The 26,937-nt window shown below is 35.9% G+C and overlaps 1 protein-coding gene across 1 annotated transcript in view; it reads right to left on the reverse strand.

Moving 5' to 3' along the window:
* Positions 1-272: 272 nt before the first annotated feature.
* The window catches only part of RAB12 (RAB12, member RAS oncogene family), a 29,880-nt gene continuing 3,215 nt past the window's right edge, over positions 273-26,937 (reverse strand). Inside the window, exons 2-7 of the mRNA XM_085319276.1 lie at positions 26,711-26,933; positions 14,023-14,083; positions 6,415-6,553; positions 5,779-5,868; positions 3,820-3,924; positions 273-2,375 (exon numbers count right to left, since the gene is read on the reverse strand). Of these exons, the coding sequence (XP_085175402.1) occupies positions 2,262-2,375; positions 3,820-3,924; positions 5,779-5,868; positions 6,415-6,553; positions 14,023-14,083; positions 26,711-26,933 (732 nt within the window). The 3' untranslated portion in view covers positions 273-2,261. The remainder of the gene's footprint in view (positions 2,376-3,819; positions 3,925-5,778; positions 5,869-6,414; positions 6,554-14,022; positions 14,084-26,710; positions 26,934-26,937) is intronic.

A 26,937-nucleotide genomic window follows, 5' to 3' on the forward strand; every position in this document is an offset into this window, starting at 1 on the left:
CGTAACTGAACTTCTTCTGAGTCACGTAAAAGTTGCAGAGAAAAATACAGGAGGCAACATCATCTTCAAGCTCATAGTACAATCGATCTAAAGCAAACAGGTTTCCTGAACTTTTTATGATTTTCAATGAATAACCAAATATATTTAAGCATTCTTGCTTAACTATGTCTTTCTCAAATGCAGTGACTTTTCATTTCTGCTAACAGCGGCTGGGTCCCAATCTACCTGTATACAAACAAACAGTACAGAATTAAAACAGGAAAGTTATCTAGAGTCAGGTTTCTTAACTTTTATTAAATTCAAAAACTTCAGGAAAAAAAATCACAAGTTTCTAAGTACACGTAAAAACAAATCAGCTAAAATAAAGTGGTTGTCAAGTTAAAACTCATTTTCCATAGTTTTTCCRTCCTTGCTATTGCCCACAGTACTACCAGAAATCCTAAAAGTGCTTTAGAAATTGATTCTATCTTACCAATATGATAGTAAACCATAAGTTTACTAAGTAAAAAAGCAAACTGCTTAGGCACAAGGTGGCAGAAGACATAAGCACAAATATCAACCATGCTTCCTTAATTCGTTAGTTGAAAACAGTGTGCTAAATACCAACACGGTATTGTATTCAAAATGTCCAAACTTATTCAGTGAAATAAGGGCTCAAAAAATCAATTTTATTTCTGAATGTTAACAATTCTTTGCGTCTTTTTTACTTCTAGATAACAGAAGAAGCTGCTTAAGTTGGTGGTATACCTTACTGGTCAGTACCAGTGTTTATGCTAGAACAGTGGCAAAAGTGGCACAATGGGTTCCAGCACTAGGGAATGAAAAGCAGAGAAGCTGTAATCTGGAAAAGATTGGTTCATATTTGTGTTCCCAGTGTAATCAATAGTTTTGTAACCACCTGTTAAGATAGCATGACAAGCAGTCACATGCCATTTGATGGTTTCAGTTGGACTAGGTCATCCCAAGAGGGCAGTGGTGTGAGTGAACAACGAATGTCCGCTGCTTTTCTGACTACACCTAAAGGAACTGTTACACTGAAAACCAAATCACAAGAAAATTAAAACAAGAGTTTTTCCATACAACAGATTTTACCTTTTATCCATCATTTGATATTTGCCATTCTAATAACAGGTGCAGTTCCACTGTCATTCATAAATACAAAATTTTATTTGCACTTCATTAGTTTAGAAAGACCACAATGTTTTTCAATACCACAACATTCAGGACACACCAAGTTATTCAAATATGTATCTACTGTTTTACCACAACTAAACAGTGCATTTTAAAAAAAGATATACCAAAGATATAATTCACAAATTCATTATCAGACAAAAACTGAAACACAGTATATGCTTGATGGGAATAATTTCCACCATTAAGGTGGAATGATTTTTTTTCCTAAGTTTCCCATTCCCCCCAACCCTACAGATGTCCAGACAAATACGCATATATATTCCTTAACACAGGAAAATGTATTATCTTTTTTTTTAATAAAAAGAATTTGTCTAGGACAGCAGCATTGCTTTTTATATCTTCATTTAGAGTTGATTACATCTCCATTTTTATTGAATCTTAATGACTCTTGCAACCAAGTTTATACTTAAGCAGAAAATTATATATGTAATTTCAGAGTGCAATCTTAGACCTGCACCAAACGTGATGTCTTAATACATAAGGAGAAGGTTTAGCATTAAACAAAATAAATAAGAGACTGCCAGAAATTAAACTTAGCTTTTCAATAAATCCAGTCAGCAGAGGATGCTACAGCCAAAAGTGTTTTCAATACATTAAAAGGAAACATAATGCTGATTATGGAAGCTTTGTACATAAAGTCCTCTGTTTTTAAAAAATTCATCTTTAAAATAGTTAGCAAAGCACCATATACTTATCTTCATACCAGAAGAGCTTCTGCCTGCCTGTTTATAATAACAAGAACTATTACAACATTTATGTCAGGAATAGGTATAGATTTAATTCTCTTCCTCCTCGACTGGAAGTGTGGTAATTCCCCACAGACTGTACAATATTTATATAACACTGGGGCAATAAATGAAATACAATTGTGAGGGAGAGGGTAATAATTAAATGTTATAGCTGAATCCTACACAGGATTACATATTTGCATATTTACAAGTTAGTGTGTAGCTCTGACTCAAATAACAAAGTGCAACAAGAAACTGCCAAATGATTGTAGTGCAGAGTAGTAAGGATACTTTCTTTTCCCTCCCACTCCTATTTTTCACTCTATATGGAGTAACAAGTCAACAGCAACGGACATGTGGCCTTGGAGGAGGCAGTTCTGGCGGGATTTCGGGCTCTGGTTGCAGGGACAGGATACTGTTGGATAATTCATTTCTTATAACATCCAGTGGCATCTTAAAGAGAAAAAAATCATCTATGAACAATCATCTGCACAGAGCTCAGCACAAAAGGAGATAGCTTCAAGAGTTCAGTCAGCCGATGTAAACACATAAATCTTTCAGTTCTTACTAGGAAAACATATTAGAGTAAGCTGTGTTAAGAATTTCTTTCAGAAAAAAAGTTGTAAAACAGTGCTGAAATAAAGCCCCTTCCTAAACATACAAATTACAACAAAATAYGGAGTAGAAGGAAAAAAAGTTTAATTTAGAAGCTTCCATACCAATTATTGTGCATCTTGCTACTGATATGGAGGAGTGACAACTACGAAAAGGGGAATACAATTTATTTAATATAGTACAATACTGAAACAAGGAACTCCCAAGATCTAATTCTAATTCATATTTGAAAAGTGGCAGCTATGGGCAAATAGTTTATTCTTAGTCCATCACTTCCTGAACTATAAACGGCCATTACCTATCTTTTAAATAGGGTACTTGGTATTTCTCAAAGAGTTTAATTTGCTAGATGATTATTAGTAGGTTTTCACTGATTACATGCTTGAGATTTACCATGCAAAAAAACTCTTGATTTTAAAAAACTACCGTTATTCACAACATCATTTTTATTAGTTTGGTTCTAGGATAACATAAATGAAACTCTCCTGAAAGAGTAAGGCAAAGAGCACTTTAGTTTGCAGTCTCAAACGTGCAACCTAATTTTCCTATCAGTTTTAAGCAGTTTAACAATATGTAAACAGAGGACAGTAGAAACACACAACTAGCTGGCTCATTCATCACTTAAAGTAACTSTAATATTGAAAAATGGCTTTCAATAATAAATAACCCTATGAAATCCTTCAACCCATCAGGACTTCAGTTCAGAATCACAAAATGATACTTTTCAAATACAGCAACACAATCTCTTGCTCTAGAGGTGAAATACATACTAATAAGTTAAAACATGAATCCAAGATCAAAACCCACATCTCACAACTGAACATGGAATCCAGAACTTCAGTGCTTTTATGGTGCTCTTRCAGCTTGCACAAAGATTGCTCCTCCACTTGCTGTGATATATCAAGTCAGTCAAGTTGCTGACAGTTTGCTTCTCCCACAGATCTTAACACTCATTCCAGTTTGACTCAATATAAAGTAGATTTTTTTTCCTAAAATAATCTGAGGCATGCTTAGGAAATTATGGCTGCAGATGAAAGCAAGCAAGCGTACAGTCAGCTGCCGATGTGAAGTGAAGTAGTGGCAAATAGGAACAGATGTATAACAGAAGTATTTATGAACTGGAACATAAAGCAAACAGCTCTGGCCACAACATATTAACTAAAAACTTAGTCGGACAGTGCATAGCCTGGCTTTATACCCTCCCAACAGGTACCTGAAGCCATTCAGTATTTAAACACTGACCTTTTATGTGGTCACAGAAACTACCACCTGAATGTTTTACCTTTTTCAGAATGTCATCAACAAGTTTTAGAAATATTTCATCCACGTTAAAATTATCCTTGGCACTGGCTTCACAGAACCGCATCCCGGTTATTTGCTGTGCAAACTGATGGAAGAGAAAATAAAATAACTACATAAAGAAGCAAATATACACTCTTTACAAAACCTTTTAAAAACTTTTCCAAATCTGTAGCTTAATCTAATTCAACTAATAATATTGAATCTCTAAGATACAGAAAATACTGTCAGACCTCTAATTTTCACTTAAAATTAGTTGACTAGAAATGGTTTTCTATCTGGGCTGCATTTTTACAGACTTAAACCTAGTAGACTTATGTCTTCCATTGACATAGATTAGTGCAGACTGCCTAAAAATAACTTCTTTTCACAGGATTTAACCATCACTCAATTAGCCATCTTAAAAAAGCAGAAAAGAGAACTACAAATGCAAAGATTAGCCTTAATTCTGCAATATCAAAAGCCTAACTATCAAAAGCATCATAGGTTGCCAAAGGGAAACTTCCATGTATATCCATACCAACAGTGTCTGATCAATGACACTGCTAGAGAGTCATGCTAACACATATTCTCTCTTCCCCCCCCCCCCCATTTTTCTTTTTTAAGCACTTCTGGAGTTTGAAGAAGAAAGGTGGAACAAAGGCAAGCCAAGTAACCAAGCAGGGCTGTTGCCTACTCTAAAATGCATCTCCCTCATTTGTAATCCAAGACTTCACTATAATCTCTTTCAGAGCCTCTTCCTCAAAAAGGGGGTAATAAGGCATTATAATGAAGGAAGAAATTGCAGGTGTATGACAACCTAACAGATCTACCAATTCGGCCCTACTACATTTTTTCACTCAATATATTGTAATTAGTATCTACTACAGCTTCCCACAGTAGCCTGACCAATATTATTCCCAGAACTCCATGTTCATAGATGGAGACATTTTTTGATTTATTGAGAGAGTCTGAAAATCGGAGAACCTGAGATGAGCAAACTTATCACTGAAGCACCTATTATACTGAAGATAAGGCTATACTTAAGTTTATACTGAATAACAAGATTGTTATACTGAATCAGATCAGGATTTAAAGTTGTTTACAACAACTTTACTGGTTGTTGTAAAGTCTACATTGAATCACATACAGTCCACAATAATGTTTAGTACCACCACATGGTCCTCCACTGCTCCAATTCCAATTTCTATATAGATTCAAAGACTCAGAAACCCATCTTAAAAGGTAAAAGCTACAGTTGTGAACTAAATGATGGACAGCTCTACAGCCTTTGCTCTTTGTGCACTGGTATTTAACACGGATCTTTTCGGATTTTTTCTCTATCCCAGCTGAGGAAATAGCAACCAAATTCATCAGATAGTGTTTAAAACTTGTTCCTTCTACAGGGAAGAGGCAAGTTAGTGTAAGGGCAAGAAAAAAATTCAGTCTCTGAAATTTGGGCAGCTTTCATGAAGAGTTTCTGGTTGATGCCAGACAGAAAAGAATGGTATAACAGAACACTTTTCTATTCCCTACCCTACTGTGTACTGGGAGTCAATTATCACTTTTAGTTTCTTCATTCTTTAGAGCAAAGATACAGGCAAGTATATGCTGGAGCAGTGTATCTATAGGAGGCAGTAAACACCACATGGATTTTGACAGAACACTACCAATATGCTCCTTACATCTAATAGTCTGGACAAAAGTAGCCATGGACACAAAACATGGTTAGCAGCAATGCCACAATAGTTCTGTTTATAAAAGTAAACAGATTTGAAAGCTCAGAAGTTTCTATTTACTTAGCTGATTTTGGAAGTTCTCAATCTTAAATATAGTCATATTTACAACCTGCATGAACTCAAATCTGGATTCGTCTCAAATGTCAATTAACTCACCTGAACACAATCTCCTTTCTCTTACTATCACCTAAGAAGGACCACAATTCGATTACACCTGTTCTTACCTTTTCTCCCTGCTGTCGAGTAATCTCTCTATCAACTTCACAGTCCAGTTTATTTCCAACTAGCAGAAGCTCTGCATCTTCTGAAGCGTACTGYAATTAAAACTTTTAATTAACTAAACCTAAAAACGTAAGATTTTGTACTGCCAATAAAATATGAAAAAGAATTGGGCAAATCAACTACTAAACCTATGCAGTTCATGTATCAAAGTTTTTCAAGACATTGCTTCAAGAATTTTCAACTTAGTCTTTTAAATCACGTTTTAAAAACATTACTTAAGAACTAAATGCTTCAGTTTATCTAAGAGTGGATATAATGGCTTAATTTCACAGACAAGAAAAATCATCTTTTTTCCCCCCCATGCACAAATAAATGTGTAAAGTTAGGGTTCCCCTGATACTTTAATTATGACAACTCTAGTTTGTGGGAGCAGCAACAGATTGTCACTTTGCATCAAAGCACATGAATGTTAAATCCCTGCTGAAAGAATCTAGTGAAATTTAGTAGTCAGTAGTTTAGTAATTGTATAACAAAGCTGTTTAAAACCTTACAGAATCCCTTTGAGGAAACATTAGTTCTTAAATAATTTGAAAACGAAAGAAACCCAATCCCACCCCTCCCAAAATGTAAAGGCCTACCTTATCGATCATTTTCATCCATTTTGGTAAATCATCAAATGTCTCCTTCTTGGTGATATCATATACCAATATGATTCCCTTGGCACTTCTGTAATAAGCTGAGGTAATGCTGTTGAATCTCTCCTGACCTGCTGTGTCCCTAAGAAGCAGCAGCAAACATTGGCACAAATATTTCACCAATTTACAAAGTATAGAGTATCTTTGTTTATATTTTAATAAAAACAAAACCACAACCATTAGACATTCTATACCGAGCATTTCCTTCTGTTTGTGTGAACTGCTAGCAAAACAAAATGGAGATGTAGTTTCTATTATAAACTTTTATATCAGAACTACTTATCCCATACTAACTTCACTAAAAAAGGCCACTGAACAGTTCTATACGTGTCTGAGAATGAAGCTGTCCAATGAGAATGTATCAGCATATGAAGCTGTGTTTTTTTGTTTGTTGTCAATAAAATAGCCCTGAAAATGAGAACAGAAATGGAAACATGCTGATCAGACTTAGACAGCAGGACATCCAACTATAATATAAGCAATGCATTGATCACTGTGATTTGAACTTTCAGAGCCTCTCTGGATCAACCACAGCCATTAAACTATGGTCCTAAAACTAATGCAGAGCTCACGGCAGAAGTTTATGAAAATACTAGTCTGGTAGGGGTTTTTGAAGTAGATACTATCAGATTTGTATCTACTAACTTAAGATATTCAAATAGCATTTTCATTTTCACTGTCAGCATGCTAGGTATTCGCTATTTTTACCAACAATAGCGCTCTGCCCATACTAGCAGTGGTTTATATTCCACAATAGTTGAGACGGAAGGGTTATTTTTCACCAAACTACAAAAACCTATGAACTGCTTTTAATCATATCATCATGCCTGCTTATGGAATTTTTAGGCAGTTATGCTAAAAAAAATAGCAGTTGGATATCCTTGTTAAAATGTGACTAGTATCTTAATTGGAAAATAAGTTACAAGGTGTTCCAATGAAATTAAACAGTAGTTGCTTCAGTTCAGCCCCCAGAATCAATGGGTGATTTTGAAATTTTACTATAAGGGCAAGTCAAATGATAGACCAAAACTCTTTCCTCAGAGGGGACAAAAGACAGTAAGCACATATGTGTAGGGACTCTCAGAATAAAAGTTCAAAAGGAACTCTATTCAGCAGTCACATTTTAGACAAAAGGAGGATGAATTTAGGGATGAGGTTAACAATGGAGAGCTAAAACACTTTACCAAAAAAAAAAAGTCACATGTACAAAATGCCACATTGATTGTCCTGAAGAATTCATTCTTTTAAGAGTTTATGCACTAAGACAAGTAGAAGAATAAATTTCCACAAACCTATCTTCACAGAGTCTTTGGTGTTCTTAATTAAATAGGCTTAAAAGTCAAGCACTTGATTTAACTTCCCTTTCTCCTGTCATAAAACTGTCACAAATGTACTAGATAGCATCAAATCTTTACTAGTGATTTTGCAAAGTAAAGCATTGACCACTAGAAACAGATTTGAAGTATTTACTTCACAGTCCATCAAAAAATATCAGCTAATACATCACAGCAGGCCAGTGGTATTGTAATATGAGACATGAAGTAGGGAGGTAGAAAAGAATAAATTTCTATCACCTCTATTTTTATTTTTTAAGTCTCATTCTCTGCAATACTTGAACAAACACATTCACACAAATCTTTGGGGCTCATAGAAAGTGAAAACAAGAATCTGTTTCAATAATGTTGATCTCTTGTAATATTTAAGACTAGTTTTAGAAAATTGATAAATTGCTTTCTTATCACTGGTGAAACATTTTTAATAAAGTAATACAAGTTCTGGCAGCTGAAATTACATATATAAATATTATTCAAAAACCCTAATTCTATTTTCTCTTCTGTTACTACTTCACTATGGCCAGATTTATTTTTTGGAAGATCCATTGAAAGTTCATCACGTGAAAAATTTACAAATTCTGGTATGAACCGTTGATTTTCCACATATGGATAACATTGCTTCAGGGCTCACAAACAGACTTCTCAAATTACTATCCTGAAGAGCAGTCTCTGCTATCTGTTGCTAATCCAGTGATCAATTGTAGTAGGAATGGGGTCCCTCTATAGTTCCATCATTCTGCGCAGACATAGCTAGATGGCAGGTGGAGGGGTATACCTGATGTGGAAGAATGCATCAAATTTAGCTTATGCCAGACCAATGGAAAAAGTTGTCCTTCTTTGCTCGCTAGTGTTCCCTCTCTTCTCTGTGCCCCTATCAGACCATAGGGGAAGAAAAAAAAAAAAAAAAAAAAAAAAAAAAAAGCTATTTTAGAGCCACCTAACTATGCCCCCATGTCAGTGCTAAGGAAGTTTTCCAAATCCATCACAAATAGGCTACTTTTGAGTACCAAATCACCAGCACATACATACAAAAAACACAGAGGGGAAATAAGCACACTAACATCCAACCACCCTCTCTGAAGAGGGAACAATCAGCACATCAGGTAAGTTTACTTGCAAGTGATGGAGCCAGCTATGGTGCACTACTCTTTGCCACTCTAGTTCTCTCCCACATGATGTTTCCCTGAGCCTGCAGCGCCATATCTTCAGGTGTCTCTGATATATAACAGCCCCTCCTYGCCCCAGAACACCCATGGGCTCTTGAGAGCTTCACAGTATCCCTGGCTGCTGCTCCTCTCTGCTGCTGTACCATGGTCATGCACTCCCCTATGAATAGGTCCTTCACCCAAATACTGCATACCTCGCAGTCTGGCTTGCTGGCTGTAAGACACACCATGTCTTGAGACTGGTTCAAAATACCCATGTCTGGCCTGGCTGCCCACTACATGCATTAAATGGCCAGATGGTCACTGACTGTCACCTGCCAGTTGCACACATTCTAGTGGATTATGGCTGAATTTCTCTGTTTTGCTCTAAAATGCAGCCACTGATTTGCACACACTTTACATACACAATGCCTCTACTGCTGCATCAAATTTTAATTACATCAGCCAACAGATTTCAGGCTTGTAGGCATTAATTTCACAGTGCTTTCCTTTAAGTTTCCTTAGAAAATCTGAAGGAAAAAAAGCTGATTTGGCATCTTTAACAACATATTAACAGTGTGCTACCATTCAAATAGTAAGGCGAAAATTGGAAAATTGTCCCTGAAATAAGTATTAATTACAGCTAGGCAGTAAGTTTAGGAAGCTACCCCCAGCTACCCAAAAAAGCTGCAAGTCTGAGACGAGTATCAAGCTGACCTTACACATGGAGACTTCCAAATCTCTCATTTTCTGATTGGTGCTATCTTCTGCTTTATAAAACATACAGTAAATTCTTCCAATACTGAGAAAAAAATTGACATCCCCTAATGCAGAACTAAAATTAAAAGTTTATCTGCATTAAAATGACCTTCATGATAAGATACTTATCCTGTGTTAGAGTAATTCAGTTTGTTTTTTTTTTTTTATATACTCAATTTATTGCACTCCAACAGCTGGAGTATTTTAGTAAGGACAGCTGTCAAAGAACCAACAGAAAGCTGGAATAAGAGGTGAACATAACTTAACTGGACTAACTTTATGCAGTTTCATGAATAATACCAAGTGCTCATATATCAGTTCATTTTTATTCAAACTCCAGAAGTCCAAACAATAAGTTACTGTAACTTGATCAATAATTTGGCATCATTTCAGATACAGCAGAAGATTTCTTTTGAATACTAAAAGTAGTTTTCCTTTATTGATTTTTCAGTATTATTTTAAATAGAAAAACACAGGCTTATTACCAAAGTAATCACAAACACACACTGTATAACTCCTTGACCATTTGTTATCTGTAAAAAAAATATTGAAACAAACAAACAAGTCTCCAAAACCTTTGTTTTTCTGTTGTTTTTCCTACTTTAGTGACAAAAACTAGACATTACTCCAAAAACAAACATTACACTAAACAAAAGCAAATTACAAAAATCCACAAAACCCATTTTCAAATATTATTTAAATATTGACTTGTGATAAATGTCACTATTTCAGACTGCATCGAATACAATACAAATACAGTCGGTCTTAACTGAAATAGATTGGATTATTTGTTTTAAATAAATGTTCTTGTGTCTATTTAAAATAGTTGCTTGAAGCAAACAAGTAGACTCAAAACTATCTTTAGCTCTAAAGTTAAACTAATTTTTTTTAATCAGTGGTGGTAAAGTGGCCATGAAAAGGGAAATATTTTTAAATATAAAGTTAACATTGATTTAACTTTTAAATTCTATACAAGCTCAGAGCAYGTAAGTCAATAATTTGCAGTTACGGACAAGATTTTTAAAAATGTTTTAAATCATTCTAACTGAGCTTTTTTTTCCAGCCATAAACATATATACCAAAATATATACTAAAAATATTCGAATCAATATACTGAAAATATTTAATCATATATGAATAAATATTGAACAGCAAGAATTACATTTTGTTGTACTCCAGGATAGGGGACCTTTTCTCAGATTTATTCCTCCTTTTAGAAATCTTCCAACAGAACTTCCTATTAGAAAACTCTGAGGTGTCAGAATCGGAACCTCTTATGAGATGTTCCWATTCAAACAAACTTCAGAAGCAAATCAGGCCATTTTCCTGCTTCCTTGGGCATTAAATCTGAAGAAACACCAGAGAGCTCCTTTGGCTACTTGGCAGCAGCCCACGCACTGCGACATGGAGCCACAACTTCTAGCTGGAGTACTTCAAAGAGGAAGACAGCACAGGCTGCTGCTTGCCTTAGCGAGGTCCCCAGATTACTCAGGGTACACTCATGCCCCCTAATATCCGAGTAGCTCTTGGCACACCCATGCCCCAAAGCATGAAAGCATGTTTCCTATTATTTGGCCTAGTTTCAAGTTTTGAAAAACCAATAATTTGCATATGCTTAGATTCACTTTGACATTTAAACTATCTGATGGTTCTACTTGACTTTATCCCACAGCCTAAGCTGCATACACGTACTACTTCTCTCAAAAAAACTTGAGCTTGCTTCATCCAAGAACTGCAATACAGTGAAGCAGGTTTATTTTAACTACCTATTCTGGCAGCTCAAGGTGTTCTGGTTGGAATAGAGAAGATGAACACTATTGCTCAGTACTGCTCTACTATTTCATATGTAAAGGAGTAGGAGTCTCTGACTGAAATCTGAGAAATAAGGGAAGATGTACTGTAAGGTGGCAGAAACTGAACAGGAACCAATAGGCTAGGGTCAAGAGCTGAAATCTCTATGATCTTTAGCACACAGTTTCCTATAGTAACAGGAGTTACTATAGTSCAACTTGCATACTCCTCTACTAACAGATAGATGTGCAAAACATCCTTTAGAAAGCAAGTTTCACACTCTAATTGATATATTTAACATAGTCCTCCTATTTCTTCATAAATTCAAGTGGTAGAGGTCTGTGAAGAACACTGGTGATAAATTGGTGAGTGGAGAGGAATGTCAAACAACCATAAAAATACTAAAGTTAAACATTATTTTTAAGTTACTCTTGTTTGGTTTTTGAAGTAGAATAATTAAATGACTGAAAAAAGAAATCAAGCACACTTGGTACCTTGAAATGTGGCTTTAGTCATTTTAAAGCAATAGATATGCATAAACTTTAGAAGAGATCCATTCACTGAGTAATACAGGATTCTGTAGTGCTATTAGTGCAATCAGGTAAAGACCAACCGTAAATGCCAAGCATCCTTGATTCTGCCTCCTTGTCAGTATGAAAGCACATTGAACTAGGATCACCAAAGCAACTTAATTCTGCATTTTTAAACTTCCAAGCATTTCACTTTCTAAGCRGCTTTTATTTTTCAGTCTAACATGTAAAGCTAGAATAACAGTTCCTAAAGGCAATATACATAACCACTTCTTTTACTAATTTAAAATTTCCTGAAGTATGGTATCTACTCTGCTTTTCAAAAAATTTACAAGTACACCAAGACAGTTTAAGGGTCAACTATGAGAAGAGCATTTTAACTGAAAACRTCCAAGAGAAAGTGACGTTTGGGGACAGGAAGTTTTATTTTAAAATATATTAAAATCCATGAATATTTTGTCTTTATGTTGTGTTTTGTCCATCACTTCAGCGGGCTTTTGCAAGGGAGCAACAGTCACATTTTAGCAACCTATCAATTCTTGTTTTAAAAAAAGTTTCATATATCCTACTAGCATATTCTCAATATGTGGAAAATAATGGTTTAAACACGTCCTTACCAACAAAGCATCTCTCCTATAAAATATTTATTCGACATTAATAAGTTGTTTGAGAAGTTTATCACATTGCAAAGTAAGAACTCTTAATAAGTGTACAGTAACATCTTCACATCTCCACAAGTTTTTGTTACCTCTGTCAGCTTCAGTAGACCCTGGCTAACAATTGCTGGCTCAACTGCCAGCCTTGTGGTCACAGGTTTCCAAACAGGGACACATGATGGATGAAAACATGCCAGTAACATTCAAGTGTTAGGTGACTGATGATACCAAAGATGAAGCAGCAGTTAACTCAGAGGGAAGCAAGACAGACACATGGTGCGACAAACAGAGCTCATGGTGACCTGCCAAGAGGAGTTAGTAAGCTGAATTCACTGCATCCATGTAATTAAGAACGAGAAACCMCCAGAATATCCCAGAAGTGTAACAGAGTATATTTGGAGCTTTTTCCTCCACTTTATGGATTGTTAGTAGCTTTAACAGTTTAACTACAATGATCATTATGCACTGTTAATAAACTGAAGCTAAGCTACTAGACCATATAGTAAAAGATTAGAATAACGTATATTAATATAGCTGGTTTATTCTCTCATAACAATGTTTATGTATTGTGCTACTCTGCAAAACAAAGGAGCTTGTATGCTAAATAATTTCTAAACAATAAATTGCATCAACCATTGACTCAGAGAATCTTTGTCAGGAAACATGTAATCTGCTCCAGAAAAGAAAAGTTTAGTTCATACTTTGAGCTTGCCACAGCAACACATCTGTACCTACTGTTAAGGAACACAATCCTATCTGTATGGGATCATTTTACTTCTCAGTGCTGTTCAGCAGATAAAATTCACTTAAAAGTGAAGGACATTCAAGACTAAGTTATTTCATATAGTGTGAAAGGAACAGCACTGCCTATATCAAATCTCAGGCAAGCAGTTCAGAAAACACTTCATGCTTACTTTATAACTGCTGTTATAACAAATGCCAGTTTTAAACAGTCAAGAAAATAAAAGCCAAATACAATTTCTCTAGTGTCTTCTATTTAACTTGGTTACTCTTTTTTATTTGTAGAACTTGTATGCTATTTCATGGGTAGATTTCATTCTTCTAGAAAAAGGGCTTTGAGATCTATGATGTATGAATATTTGAGTAATTACACTTATGTCCATTTTATAAATTCATATCCTTCTCCTCCTCCTTTACCCTCRCAAAAGTCTAGCAGCATTTGTTTTTGCTTAAGTTATGTGGGAATGGAGGAGAGGAGCAAAAGGATAAGAGCTAAACCAGCTTGCAACAGTTAATAGTATTAGACAAGCATATTGATTCATGCCAGAACATAAAAATTAAAACATACTGCTGGTTGCACATTTGTTTTACTTACCAGATTTGTAATCTAATTTTCTTTCCTCTTAGCTCTACTGTTTTGATTTTAAAATCAACACCTATAAATAAAATACAGTAAACAGAAAAGGAGGAAATAAGAAGCAAAAGTAATGAGGGTGTAATTACTTCTGTGTTTGGAAAGGTATTTTATATCAACTTGCAATAGTCTGAAGAAGCAGGAGGGTTCACACCACTGTGGGCCACCTCAGCAACACCATGGGGATTTGACAAGCATTGTATAGTCTGAGAGCTGCCTAGTTGGCAGCATCACAACATAAACCATCCACTTTGTGCAGCAATCTCATCACCAGGTAAAAATCAACATAATAGTAAAACAGTGGGGCATAACTTTTTTTTTTTGTTTTCCCCCTCCCCCTTATTCACATGTTCATTGTCAAGGACAAGCCTGATCTACTCTCAACAGGCACAGAYGCCCTGGGGCACAAAGTAAAACCAAATTCTCCACATCAGCTCTGCTTGTCTGTGAAGCGAGAGCAATGCTCATCTGATTCCCAGACTGGATGTTTAGCATTTGCAAAACACTTTAGTAGAAGTGAGAAACTGTAATTGGGTTTTACAGGGTTTGTCAGCACTGCCATTATTAATTCTTTTAAATGTCTGTTAGCAAATTGCTTAGATTTAGAGTACTTGATTTTTTTAATTGCTGTTATATCTGTATGGTACTTCTCTCCAGCATCTTAAAACTTCAGTCACATTTTGAATGTAAGCTAAATATTGTAAATAAAACCATAAAGACCTTCTCTAATACAGTAAGTTTAAAAAAAAATCTATTAAAAATTATGCTGGCAACCAACACACAAGACAGTATGATCAAACAATACCTAGACACAAAAGGATACTACTTCAACTACAAGCACGTTTAAGGATATAAATATCCTAGATATCAAAGTATTTGTAGATTGTTAACTTGTTCATTTTACTATACGCTTGTACGAAGATTTTTGCTGCAGTTCTTCCTTCTGAACACCAGTGCTAAATCAAAAGGGGGGAAATAAAACAAGAGAGCACAGTTCAGACTAGTACACTTAAAACGCACACAGAAGTGCAGAAGCATACTGTGTAGGAAACACTTGCTACTTCACATAAAAGTGTATACCAAGAAAAAGGATGAGAATGAAAAGATTTCTATTTTATCTTACAGAAATGACACTCATTTTTCCTAATATTATCTGTCCTGGCTAAAAGCTAAGAATCACAGTTTACTTGTTTTTATTTGTTTATTCATTAGAATCAAGACTGGACTATAACTTCTACAGAAAGGATCAAATCTGTCCCTAATATAAGTTTTTCAGGAGTTCTGAAAAACTTAAGCAGAAGAAAGTATATTTTGCACCTTGAAAACCAATTGCACATTGTTGACTTCATCTTTATATCAAAGTGGTTTTAAAGATAATCACATTAGTAAAGTTGCCGGTGTAAGACCAGTTAATTATATTTGCTTTGCAACAATAAAGTGGACTAAGTTTTAAAAAGTTAAATTTTACTAATGGTCATACAAAGGATAACTTCAATTCTATTTTTAGTTTGCAGAGCAGACTATCACTCTTTAGCAAGATTAAATATGTGGTAGGAGAGCTGATCTTCATTCCCCTAGACAAAAATCTCTTTGAACAGCTTGAAACTGTACACTACACAGTGATAAAAGTACTATTACATTTACCACTATTAAATTTATCCTTCCCCATGCCCTTAAAAGTGTCTAGTCTGCCTACCAAAACATAGCCCATTCGTTCATCAGTAGAGCCCTTGACCAGTGCAAGAACTAAAATACTAAACTGTTTTGAACTGTGCAGTCTACAATTTTAAAGGAAATTTTCAGAAACACAGACAGAAATTGAAATTAGAGTGATTAGAAATTCAAAATTTTTATTAATCTTGTCTTTAAAATATCTTTCTACATTCTTGAAAAACTAGCTTCTGCATGAGTGCAAAATAGAAGAAAGTGAAATTGACTGGTTATGCTCTAGTATACAAAATGCAGGAAATATTAATAGAAAAGCAGTAATTAAAAAAAATTAACCACCTGTTTTTCCCATTAAATACCTTTTCTCTAGATATTTCCATTTAAATTACAAAATGCAACTGTTTTAAAGGTCACAGCATTGTCTTCAGTAAGTCAGTGACTTTAATCTCTAAGGAGATAATCAGTGTTAACTATCAGAGCAGTGTAAGAAATTGGTTTAAACCTCTCCCTTCCTCAAAAAAGTCTGAATATAATTGCCCCCATATCTGAACCCCAATTCCCAGTCTTGTCATTACATCTCATATACAAGCTACTAGATGATTTATCATTCATCTAAGAACCTACCCCCCCCACACACACTTTTTACCTCCCACAAAAACATCAACAGGAAAAACAGTCTATGATGCTTATACAGGTAGTACACTTGTCCTATGCTAACAGTTATGCTTGTAGAAGAGCTTCAGAGCAATACAATTCTGCTGTGTAAAGAAAAAGCCCTCTTGTCACAGAAAAAAAAAGTGTAAATCAGCTCTGATCCAAAATTATATTACAAATTATCATAAAAATTTCATATAAATTTCATCAATTCMTTAAAAAAAAGTTTTAAAGAAGTGGTTTATACACTGCTGTCTTACATAAACCCAGACATAAGAAGTGTTTTCTTTTTAAAAGAAAATAACGAACTAGAGGGAGAAAAAACAACAGTTGTATTAAAAGAAATTTTATACTCCAGACTTCATGGAAGTAGTAAGCACAACCTACCCACCTAACTGAAGTGGAGAAGGAGCCTCCATATCAAAAAAGATTGCTTCAAAATAAATACCAAATCGTGTTATTTCAGAGGCAGAGCTTTCTATATACCATCTTAGAGTCACACTATGAAGCATTCCCCTGCTGTTAGACTTTGCAATGAAAAAGGCAAAACAGCAACAGTTTTGGAGACGCATATTCTTCTACAGAACTGTTTGAATCATTTAGCAGTTTTAAATCAGATGGCTTGCCAAAATGAAGCAGAGGTGTTCAACTGATTTTTATAATTAGTAATGCTCTGCAAGCATCAACACAATACCAAAAGCTTCGTCTGCCAATATTGAAGAAAAAAAAAACTGGCAACATTCCCCTTGCACATGAAGAAACACATGAATTCCTATACTTGTAAGGTTTCATTACCACTACATTTTACCACAGAGCAGCCAAAGATAATTGTATTTAATAAATTACTAATCTCTGTGTAAACTCAAAACAACACAACACAATCACTTGCTTTCAGTTTAAATTTTAAAAATCATCTCATCACATTACAAAACGTTAAATGAAACAATTTAGTCTAAGGTCAAGGAAAACATCTAAATGAGAAGTTTTGCTATCCATACAATTGCTTCAGTTATTAAAAGCAAGAGGAAAAACATATAATATTCTTAAAAAGTTGATCAGRAAATTAATACTTTCCACTACTACAGATAACATACACTTTTTGGTCTTGTATCACATTGAGATGCAAGACCTAGATCTTTCCATTCACAAATACTGAGCATAAAGAACAGTCTTACAAATTCTTTATAGTTGTAGGTGTAGAATGCACTATTTGCACCAATTGCTGAAATCTCCCATTCTTCATCAAAATAACTACAAACAGTCCTTTAAGCCCCTCTATTTAGTACAGTATAGTGAAAAGTATTAAGTCTGCTGTTAGAAAATGGTGGTTTTTTTTTTTTTTTTTTTTTTTTTTTTTTTTTTTTTTNTAACCCAGTGTTGATGCCAGCAGTAGTTGACTAGTTATTTGAAATCCTTGGTTCAACAAGCTCTTAATTTATAGCTGCTCTCAGCAAAACGTATCTTTCTTAGTGTTGTTAGACATCATTCTAAGGCCTGTTAAGGACAAGAAAGCTGTCAGAATTCATTCAAGTTTCACATTGTAATGACACTTGTAGTGCTTGCACAGTTACTTCTTATGGCAGATCCTAAAACAAATACAGCCCAAGTTCATGAAGTTTGTTCATTAGATCCATCCATGTTCAACCCTGCCAGAGGCTGCTCCAGTCTTGAAATTGTACAGTTGTACCAAGAGTGACGAACTAAGAAGCCCTCCAGAAGGTTGTGTACATTGACAGAAAGGGATTACTAGCCCTGGCACTATACCTTAGTAGCACAGCTACACAATATTCTCCCCACTGTGCGCACCTAACTATGGCAAACATCCTCTTAAAAAGATGTCAACAATAGCTAATATAAACAAGCCACCTAAACACCTTGTGTCCTTAATTATGCAAATACAACTCAGGACGTGAATTTACAGATAGCTCAGTAAAAGAGAGGAATCAATAATTACTGTTGACAATTGCATTAAATCTGAACAACGCTTTTAAAAATAAAGGATTTCAAAAGCCTCTTTTGCTGCCGCAACTCTGGCAAACCACTGCATACCAATCTGCGCTTCACCAAAAGAGCTATCTGATATCAGCACTATTAAAATCAACTAAGTGGATGCCTCACACTATCTTATTTGCATTTTAAAACCTTACAATCTAATTTATTCCCAACAAGAAATCAAATGTACACGTGCCAGAGGAGCCAACAGGTACACATGTTCATGATTATTCTGAAGTGTCCTTTGCCAGGCTGCAGCAACGTGAAGAGAACCAAAAGGCTTGTCATCACCCCCTTCCCAATGAAGGGGCAACCTCACTCCATACATCAGTCTGACAGGGATCACTGGCAATCAGCACATTCACTTTTCTTTAAAATGATTACACTCACACTATGAGTAAAAGAAACAGGAACAGGMAGAATCCTGACAGTCTTTTCCTTTTTTGTGAACTCAAGTTGTGCACTTTGGATGCCACACTGACACCCACTTTACTCTGGCAAGACCTCCTTCAGAAATCCAAATATATAACCTATAAACATTGTGCGCTTGCAAGAACTAATGGAAAAATATAATGTGTATAAAAATACAGATCTCAGTCTCTTGTTTGGTGTTTATTAAGTGTTTCAAATTACACAGATTCAACTTGCCCTACCACTTAAAACAGCAAATGAGGGTGTCCCCTCTCCCCTTCAAGGTGGATATGTTAAAAAAGCAATTAAGTAAAACACCACATATTTGGCTTTTTGATGGCTTGTATAAGATTTTTAGTTAGGTATTTTAAAAATTTTATGTAAAGAGCACTGTTCTTGTTATTAAAATGAACTTTCCATTAAACACACATACATGTATTTTTCCCCTCCATGCACAGGAGAACACCCACTACAATAAGTACAATGCTTTCTCCAGGAAAAATATATGGCTACTAGAATAAAAGGCAAACTGTAATTTTTCTTAAAAGTACACTAAACATACACGTAAGAAAACTTTCTGCACGCCTTTTAAAAATAAACATCTCTAAAAGAAAGAACAGACAACTCAAAATAGAAGTGCACTAACGAAGTTCTAGATAAGGGCCCATCACTGTCCTATCTTCTCACTGAACCAAATGTGAGACTGTTCCAGACTACATCCCCTGCCCAAGTCTAGTCCAGAACAGATTAAAGTATACTCATTTGTTGTACCATATAGGAATAAAAAGTTATCTAATAAAGCACACACTGAAACACACATAACTGGGACTAGCTTCTCTATTTAAAACTAAATAAATTTGCTTAGAAATAAAAAAGATAGCKAAGAGATTTCTCTTTTCACAGATTTTGTATTTAGGTTTTCAGTAAGAGTCTGACCTAACTATTTATTTTGTTAAAGTGGCAAAAAAGGAAGTGGAAATTGTTTTCAAATCACAAAGTTTAAGTAGAAGCTGGAAAAGACGACGCATACAGAGCACACAAAAAACCTAACCAAAATCAATTCCAATAGACTATGTTTTCAGAGGCCTATTAGCTGTTCCCATCAAAGCAATTCAATCAGTGAAAAATAATCAGAACATGTTTAGAGGAATACAGTTTAAAAATTCAAAGGCTGCATACTAAGCAACCATTAGAATTTGCATATAATTCAAAGGCTGTGACTGTTTAATTTGGACATCTGACAGCATTATGCAGACAAATTTCCTTGCTTTCCCTACAATCAATGACTGAGATCATGTGTTTTGTGAGGCAAGAACCATCTCTGTTACTAGTTTGTACAGTGTCAAGTATAATGAAGTCCTGGTCTGCAAATAAATACTAATTACAACACAAATACTCATGACTACAGTATCCAGAACTATTGGTCAATGAATAGATGCTCAATGGTTTTGATACTAATTTCTACCCCCTTGTTGGGGCGAGGAGGATAAGGACTATATGAACATGCTCCAAACAATTACAAAAGGTATATGGAGTGAGGGYGAGGGAGGAGGAAAAAAAAAAAATCTTACAAAAACCTTTAAGGGAAAAATATAAAACGTTGTATTTTATTTTACTTGAAGCTGTAAGAAATGCAGTTAATTTAAAAAATGCTGAAGGGGAAATCTCTTTCAAGGTGTATATTATAAATTTAAAGATTAAAAAAAGATTTAGGAGCATTAAGTATTAGTCACACACGAGCCAGTTCAGGGTTTATTTTAGAGGCAGGTAATGCAAGTTGTCCACAAAACTTTTAAGTGTAATTTTAGAATGATTAACATGCAGAAACTTGAGACTGCTTGCCTAAAATAAAAGTCTACATGCATCTGAACTGGCAACTGTACTACAAACAAGAATGAAACAGACATACCAACAACGAAAAGAAAGGTAATACGTACAATAGCTAAATTTTAAAGGTGTAATTACAATGCATTTTTAGAAAGCTACCTGAGGTTTTTGGAAGTGCAACAATGCAGTTTATAAACATTTCAGATGCTTGATACTTCCTCCATTTTCATTCAATTTGAAAGCTCTCATTTTGTTCCCTTTTAATTGACAATATTTGACAATTATAATGCCTTTCACAGAACTGAAGCTTTTGAAACTTTTTACAGTACTACATTCAAAGTATGGACCCAAAATGTTGATAAACAGAATGAGGTTGAAGGGGATTCTCTGGGGCCTTCCTGAAGAAAAGTATTTTTGAAACTCCTGACTACAGAACTGAAACAAAAAGTGAACTGCCGGTCTACAACTACCCAGTGGCCAGGAAGATTGAATTTAATGCATTATACTGTCCAAATTATAAAAAAGGAGAATCTACTTCAAAATGAGTACTGAATTCTGCATTCTATTTTGGATATCAAGTTTCCCATGCCTCAGGGTATCARAAGAAATAAGTTGTAAAAACACTGCTATATATTCTTAAACAGTAGTAATCTTAAACAACAGAGAGGATTAATATTCCTAGCTGCTAAGGTAGCCTAGCCACTCTCAATTTTCTGTCTTCCATTTTATGGTTTATCTAAAAAGCACAAATATTCTGCAGAATGTGCATGCACTATTTTTATCAAATGAATATTTAAGTTTATAATTTCCAGACAGAAATATGGAAGTCTATAACTCAGAATCATATGCCCTCTACATTTTTTTGTACTGCTTCTGACACTCTCAGCTGTTCACAGCCTGGACTGAGTTTGACAGCTGCATTCCAGTCTCCTTACAAAACAAACTCCTCCATATTTGATGCCATTCAAGTGGGCTTTACCTTTTTTTCTGTTTTACTTGCATATTCTCGTACATGTGCTGATCTTGTATATGGGCTACAAGTTGTTCAGACAGTCCTGTAGTGTTGAYATAACCCAGTACCTGAATATCTCTATCAGGTCATGATGATACCTAGTTTACAAATGAAGGAAAAAGTGAATTTCAAATTTACTCATCTGAACAACCTCTAGGTAATTAAATAAACAGCAGGCCCTAAACCCCCATTTCTGAACCCTGATAATTTGTATCATCTTCCTACTATGTTTTCCTACTTTAAAATATAAGTTTATTCTTATATTCTTCTTCTAGGGACTCAAATGACTACCTATGCAAAGAATTGCTGACTACACCTAATGCAGTAAAGTATGCTAAATTCCAAGTATGGACCCAAAATGTTGATAAACAGAATGAGGTTGAAGGGGATTCTCTAGGGCATTCTTGAAGAAAAGGTTTACAGGTATGACCCATAACTTTCAAGTTATTAGTCCACATTTTTAGGACTGTTACAGTTAAGAAAGGCTTTGAATGGTGACAAATAATAATAATAAAAGARTATCTATATAGATTTCTTTCCATATATAATTATGTATAAAAACAAGCTGCCTTACACAAGACTTCTGATAGAAATTAAGCCTGAAGTTTCCACTATTCCTATTGTTTACTGATGGAAGTCAAGTATTTGCATKGATAGGAGTATGTTAAGAATAACTGATAAGAAATAGACTACTTGGAAGAAAGACACTACTGAGTTCTGTAAATCAAATGAGTTTCCAGCTTACATAGCACTTCACAGTAACATCAAATTAAGGCAGAACAAGGCCAAAGACCATGCTCTGTGAAGTCAAAAGCAATCTCTCACTACAGTGCATTTGTATGCTCTCCATCTGGATCCCACAAGCTGCAATTAGCCCAAAACAGATCACAATATTCTCATCCCAGTCTACAACAAAACTTCTTATTTACAAGCTTAGCTGAATAGCTCAGCCTATGATTTCTCTCGTAAATCATGACTGAAGGAAGCTTTAGTATTCACTACAAGTGGTAGTGCAGTTCCCTGTGAACAGCTGCTAAAGGAGCCAGCAATGAGCCTGTACAAAGCACCTAAACTGCTCTTACGTTACCAAAGGCAAGTCATGTCTCCTGGGACGCTTTCTTACATGGGAGGAAGAGTTAAAGGTAAGACCAAGTCTCTGAAATAAACTGGGGGTAAGGGTAAAGCAGAGGAGCTCAATTTGACTTGAAGGAGTAGGATAGTCAGGGGTCTTAGAATTAATCAGGTCAAGGCCTCAGATTTGCGAGAGCAGGAGCCTCAGGCTCCAAGATTAAAATGACAGAAATGTAGCACCTGTGGCAAAACTGGATGGATAGGAAATAACAATTGAATTTTGTAGATCTGTCATGGAAGAAAAAACACAAAAAGATYTGGGAGGAGCTAAGATTTGGTAGATGTAGATAGGATATACAGCTGTGGCACTGAGTAGTCRTCAAAGAGAAGCTGGGAAGGGAAATTGCCTTTTGACAAGTAAAAACTCTGAGGAGGGAGAGGGACACATAGCAGATTTTTCTTTTTAATTAATATACAAAATTATCAGTTCTCCATAGTAATTTTGTTACAAGAGATATATTTCTCTGAGGAGACTACTTTTGGAGAAAAAAAGTGAGGGAGGAAGAAGCAAAAGGCAARCATTCTTCCTTCCACCACCCATCTTCAAACTTTCTCACAGAAAGAGGGTATCTACCTTTTGGAAAGATCATTCTTTTTAATGCCTAATTTCACATACTTGTTTCTAATTGTCAAGAGTCCTAAAAATCTCTAAGCAGAAATTCTATATTAATAAGTGCATGGAGGTCAAATAACAAATCATTAATGGAGATAAATTTTAAAAGTATACATATGTTTGTGGACAAAGTTAGTATGATGCCCAAAATCATCCCCGCACAAACATTCTTCCATTTAAGAAGAGATGTTACCTGAACTACTAACAGGTTATTTGGATTTAACACTGGCACAAATAGCAGAGCAATTTTAGATCACTGCAGATAAAAAGTAAATTTCCTTCCCCCAAACAAGTTAYAACCCAATAGTAAGAACAAACATTCAAGCACACAAAACTGTAAACAGCAACATCCATTTCTCAGTTGACATCAGTGCTCCAAATCAGTAAATATTTGAGCATATTGAGTATCGTCAGTACTATGTAAATAGCAGATTAAGTAGACACAATATTCTATGCAACTAACTTAAAGCCCAAAATAAATACATCAAAAGCTTTTTAGATCAGCAGCACATCATGTGTTGCTATGAATATTGTGTTGAAATCTGCCACGCTATTTTTGAACACTTTCAAAGAACTACAGTATTTTGAGAAGAGACTGAAGACATGTTGATTTGTTTTTGTTACAGAATTTTCTTTTCCAATCTGGTAATGTAGTCTTTGTGAATTAATATTAAAATATCTTCTTTTTTTAATTGAATACTACCTCTTGCTTTCAGTAGAAACACTCTATGTTCCAGTAACCTAGCATTGCTTATCTTAAACACCTGGGGCTAGGAAACAGTCAATAGCTTCTAATAAGCCTTGGGCACTCTAAGCTTTTATCAGTCACATTTGCTATCCTTCTGCTATAAGAAAAGACCACTGAGTAACCTGTACGTTTTCACATAAAAAATGAAGTTGCTAAATGCTGTTTCGTTCGGCCTATGCTTCCAAAACTAATAGCTTAAATACAATATAAAAATAAGGTTCAGACTATTAATATCAAGTTGAGGGGGTAACTAGGTATTCTAGTGTTCTATTTAAAATACAGCTTTACAAATAAGATAGGGCAAATAATAACACTCTTTCAGTTACACAATCTTTTCAGATATCTCAAGGTATATTCAGCCTACAGAATTTCCTCTGAAACTGGATCATTCACCGGGTTTTCAACAATGTTTCAAAACACATTCTCTATTTACAATTCTCAAAAGCCCAATAAATGGTTTGAGGGGAAGAGCTCTGTGATTGGAATTGCAGATCAAAGTCTGGCTTCAGTTCATTTTGGAGTATGGATTATTTTCAATCTACACAAAAACATACAAACTGGAGGTTATTCCTCCTTACTCTACAGCACAAAAAAGAAGRGCGAAAGCTTTCAATCATGGCTGTGAAAAGCTCTTTCATTTAGCAGTCAAAGGACCTGAGGATATCTCAGCAGCTCACAATTTTAGTTAGAAAACCTTGAAAGAATGCCACTACTGTCAAGCCATTCTACATGTATTCYGGCACAAGCTGATTTCCCTATGCTGATTTTATGTTGGCACACTTCATACTCAAACATTACACAATACTCTGTCTAGCAGCACACCACCATTAATTTCCCATTTTTTTTTTCTAAAATAAGGAAGCTTCTCTGCTTCAATCACTGTCTCACTTATCTAACAAATCAGTTTTGCTTACAAGGCACCAGAYTGGAAGTCTGGACTAGAGTACCTCCTCTCACTTCTCAAAATCTGCATCAGGATAGGGTTAGAGAGAACTATCCAACCTTGAAGGTACATTTAATGTAAGTCAACCCAAAGAAGATGCACGTAAGGTTAACACAACATACATAGTCCTGGAGAATTTATGATGAATACGTTCCACTATTAGTTCTACTTCCTCAATTGTATCATATATTTAACTAACATCAGTCTATGGAAGCCATCAGCATTTCTTCATTTTAAATACATCACTTGAGGATGATGCCTCTAACACACTATTACTACCTATTTAAGAGGTTAAGTTACTGACTTCAAAACAAAATTGTACAGTTGCTGGGAGGAAAAACCATAGTGCTACCAAACTTACATTTTTAGAAGATCTAGGAAAGGATAAAAAAGCTTGCAAAACACATATTAGAACTAAAGCAAGGGCAACTGTATATTATTCTGTCATTGAAAGATAGCTTTGGATAGCAATAGCTCAGTTTCTAAAATGCAATATAATCACTTTCCATCAGATGCTTCACAATTTGTTACATTCCAAGCTACAATTAAGCCAAGCACATGTATTTTACAGTGACACAGATTTAACCACCACCTTGCTGCAGAACTCAAAAGTTCAGCTTCAAGGATAGTCTGTAATAACAATGCAGGCTAACTAGCTTGTTTTCCTCCCTTTACACATTCATACACTAAAAAGCAGCAGGCATTAAATTACCTCAAAGACTTATACGAATGACTAAACAACAAGTAACAAGCCATTCTGCAAAACCAGGAGGTTGCTCTGCAGTTTGTTGTATGATGAGAAGCAAAACACCCCATATGCTCAAAATGGTACTCTTCAGAAACAAAACAAGAACTTCCCTGGATCTAGTTTCACAGAGGGTTTCTTGAGGAAGGCCCAACAAGAAGCTCGAGTTAACCAGGCTGTGGTCTGGAATAGAATTTCAGCTCCCACTGACTACACTGTATACACACTGTGCAAGTTTTTAACTCCTGAAATACTAACAACTGCCTTGTATACAACATCGAAGACTTCAGGATGCAATTATGTGCTTCAACAATCATCCCTGATGCTTTTTAGTGGCAATAATTTTTGTTCACTATTAATAACAGTGGTACTGCACACCTTCTGAAAAATCTGCAAAGATAACTAGGATTCCTATAATCTCCTAATCAAGAGTTGGAAGGCCTGACACCATGGATTCTCTTATCATAAGCTTCATGAATGTCCCAGCTCGCATTCCCATTAAAAAGACCAACTCTGTGACCAAACAACCCACCCAGGTTAACGCGACCAAATGCAACACACAGACAAGTGCAAGGGACTGCTATGTAACTGCTCTAAAGGGAATGAGGGATTAAAGCACCCTACCTGCATGCATGCGAGAAGGGTATGTATAGGGTCAGTGCACAGAAGCGAGAGGCGCTCAACATACCGAAAACAAGGAGGGAGAAGGGCCAACTAGGAAGGCCACCAAACCAAGACCCACATGTGCACAATCTGTGCGTCGCGCGGCCAGGCAGCATGGCAGCGTGGCCCAGGCCGGGGAGCACAGAGGCGCAGACGGCCTTCTCCCTYAGGAGGGCAAGGGGGATAGGAGGGACGAGATGGGACGCGGGACGAGCGTGGCGCGGCCCGGCGGGCTCCCTTACCCACGGTGGACTTGCAGGCCTCGCAGAAGGTGTCGTCGGTGAAGCGCTCCATGAGGCTGGTCTTGCCCACCCCCCGCGAGCCGATGATGATCACCTGCAGCTTGAAGTCGGCGGGGCGCGGCGGCTGCTTCCTGCGGCGGGCCTGGCCCCCGGACAGCGCCGGCGACCCCCCCGCCGAGCCCGCCCCGAGGTCCAGCCCGCCGCCGCCGCCGCCCGCCCTGCGCTGC

The sequence above is a fragment of the Rhea americana genome, unplaced genomic scaffold (genome assembly GCF_003343005.1).
Source record: "Rhea americana isolate MKP2758 unplaced genomic scaffold, rheAme1 scaffold_58, whole genome shotgun sequence".
NCBI classification, from domain to species: Eukaryota; Metazoa; Chordata; class Aves; order Rheiformes; family Rheidae; genus Rhea; species Rhea americana.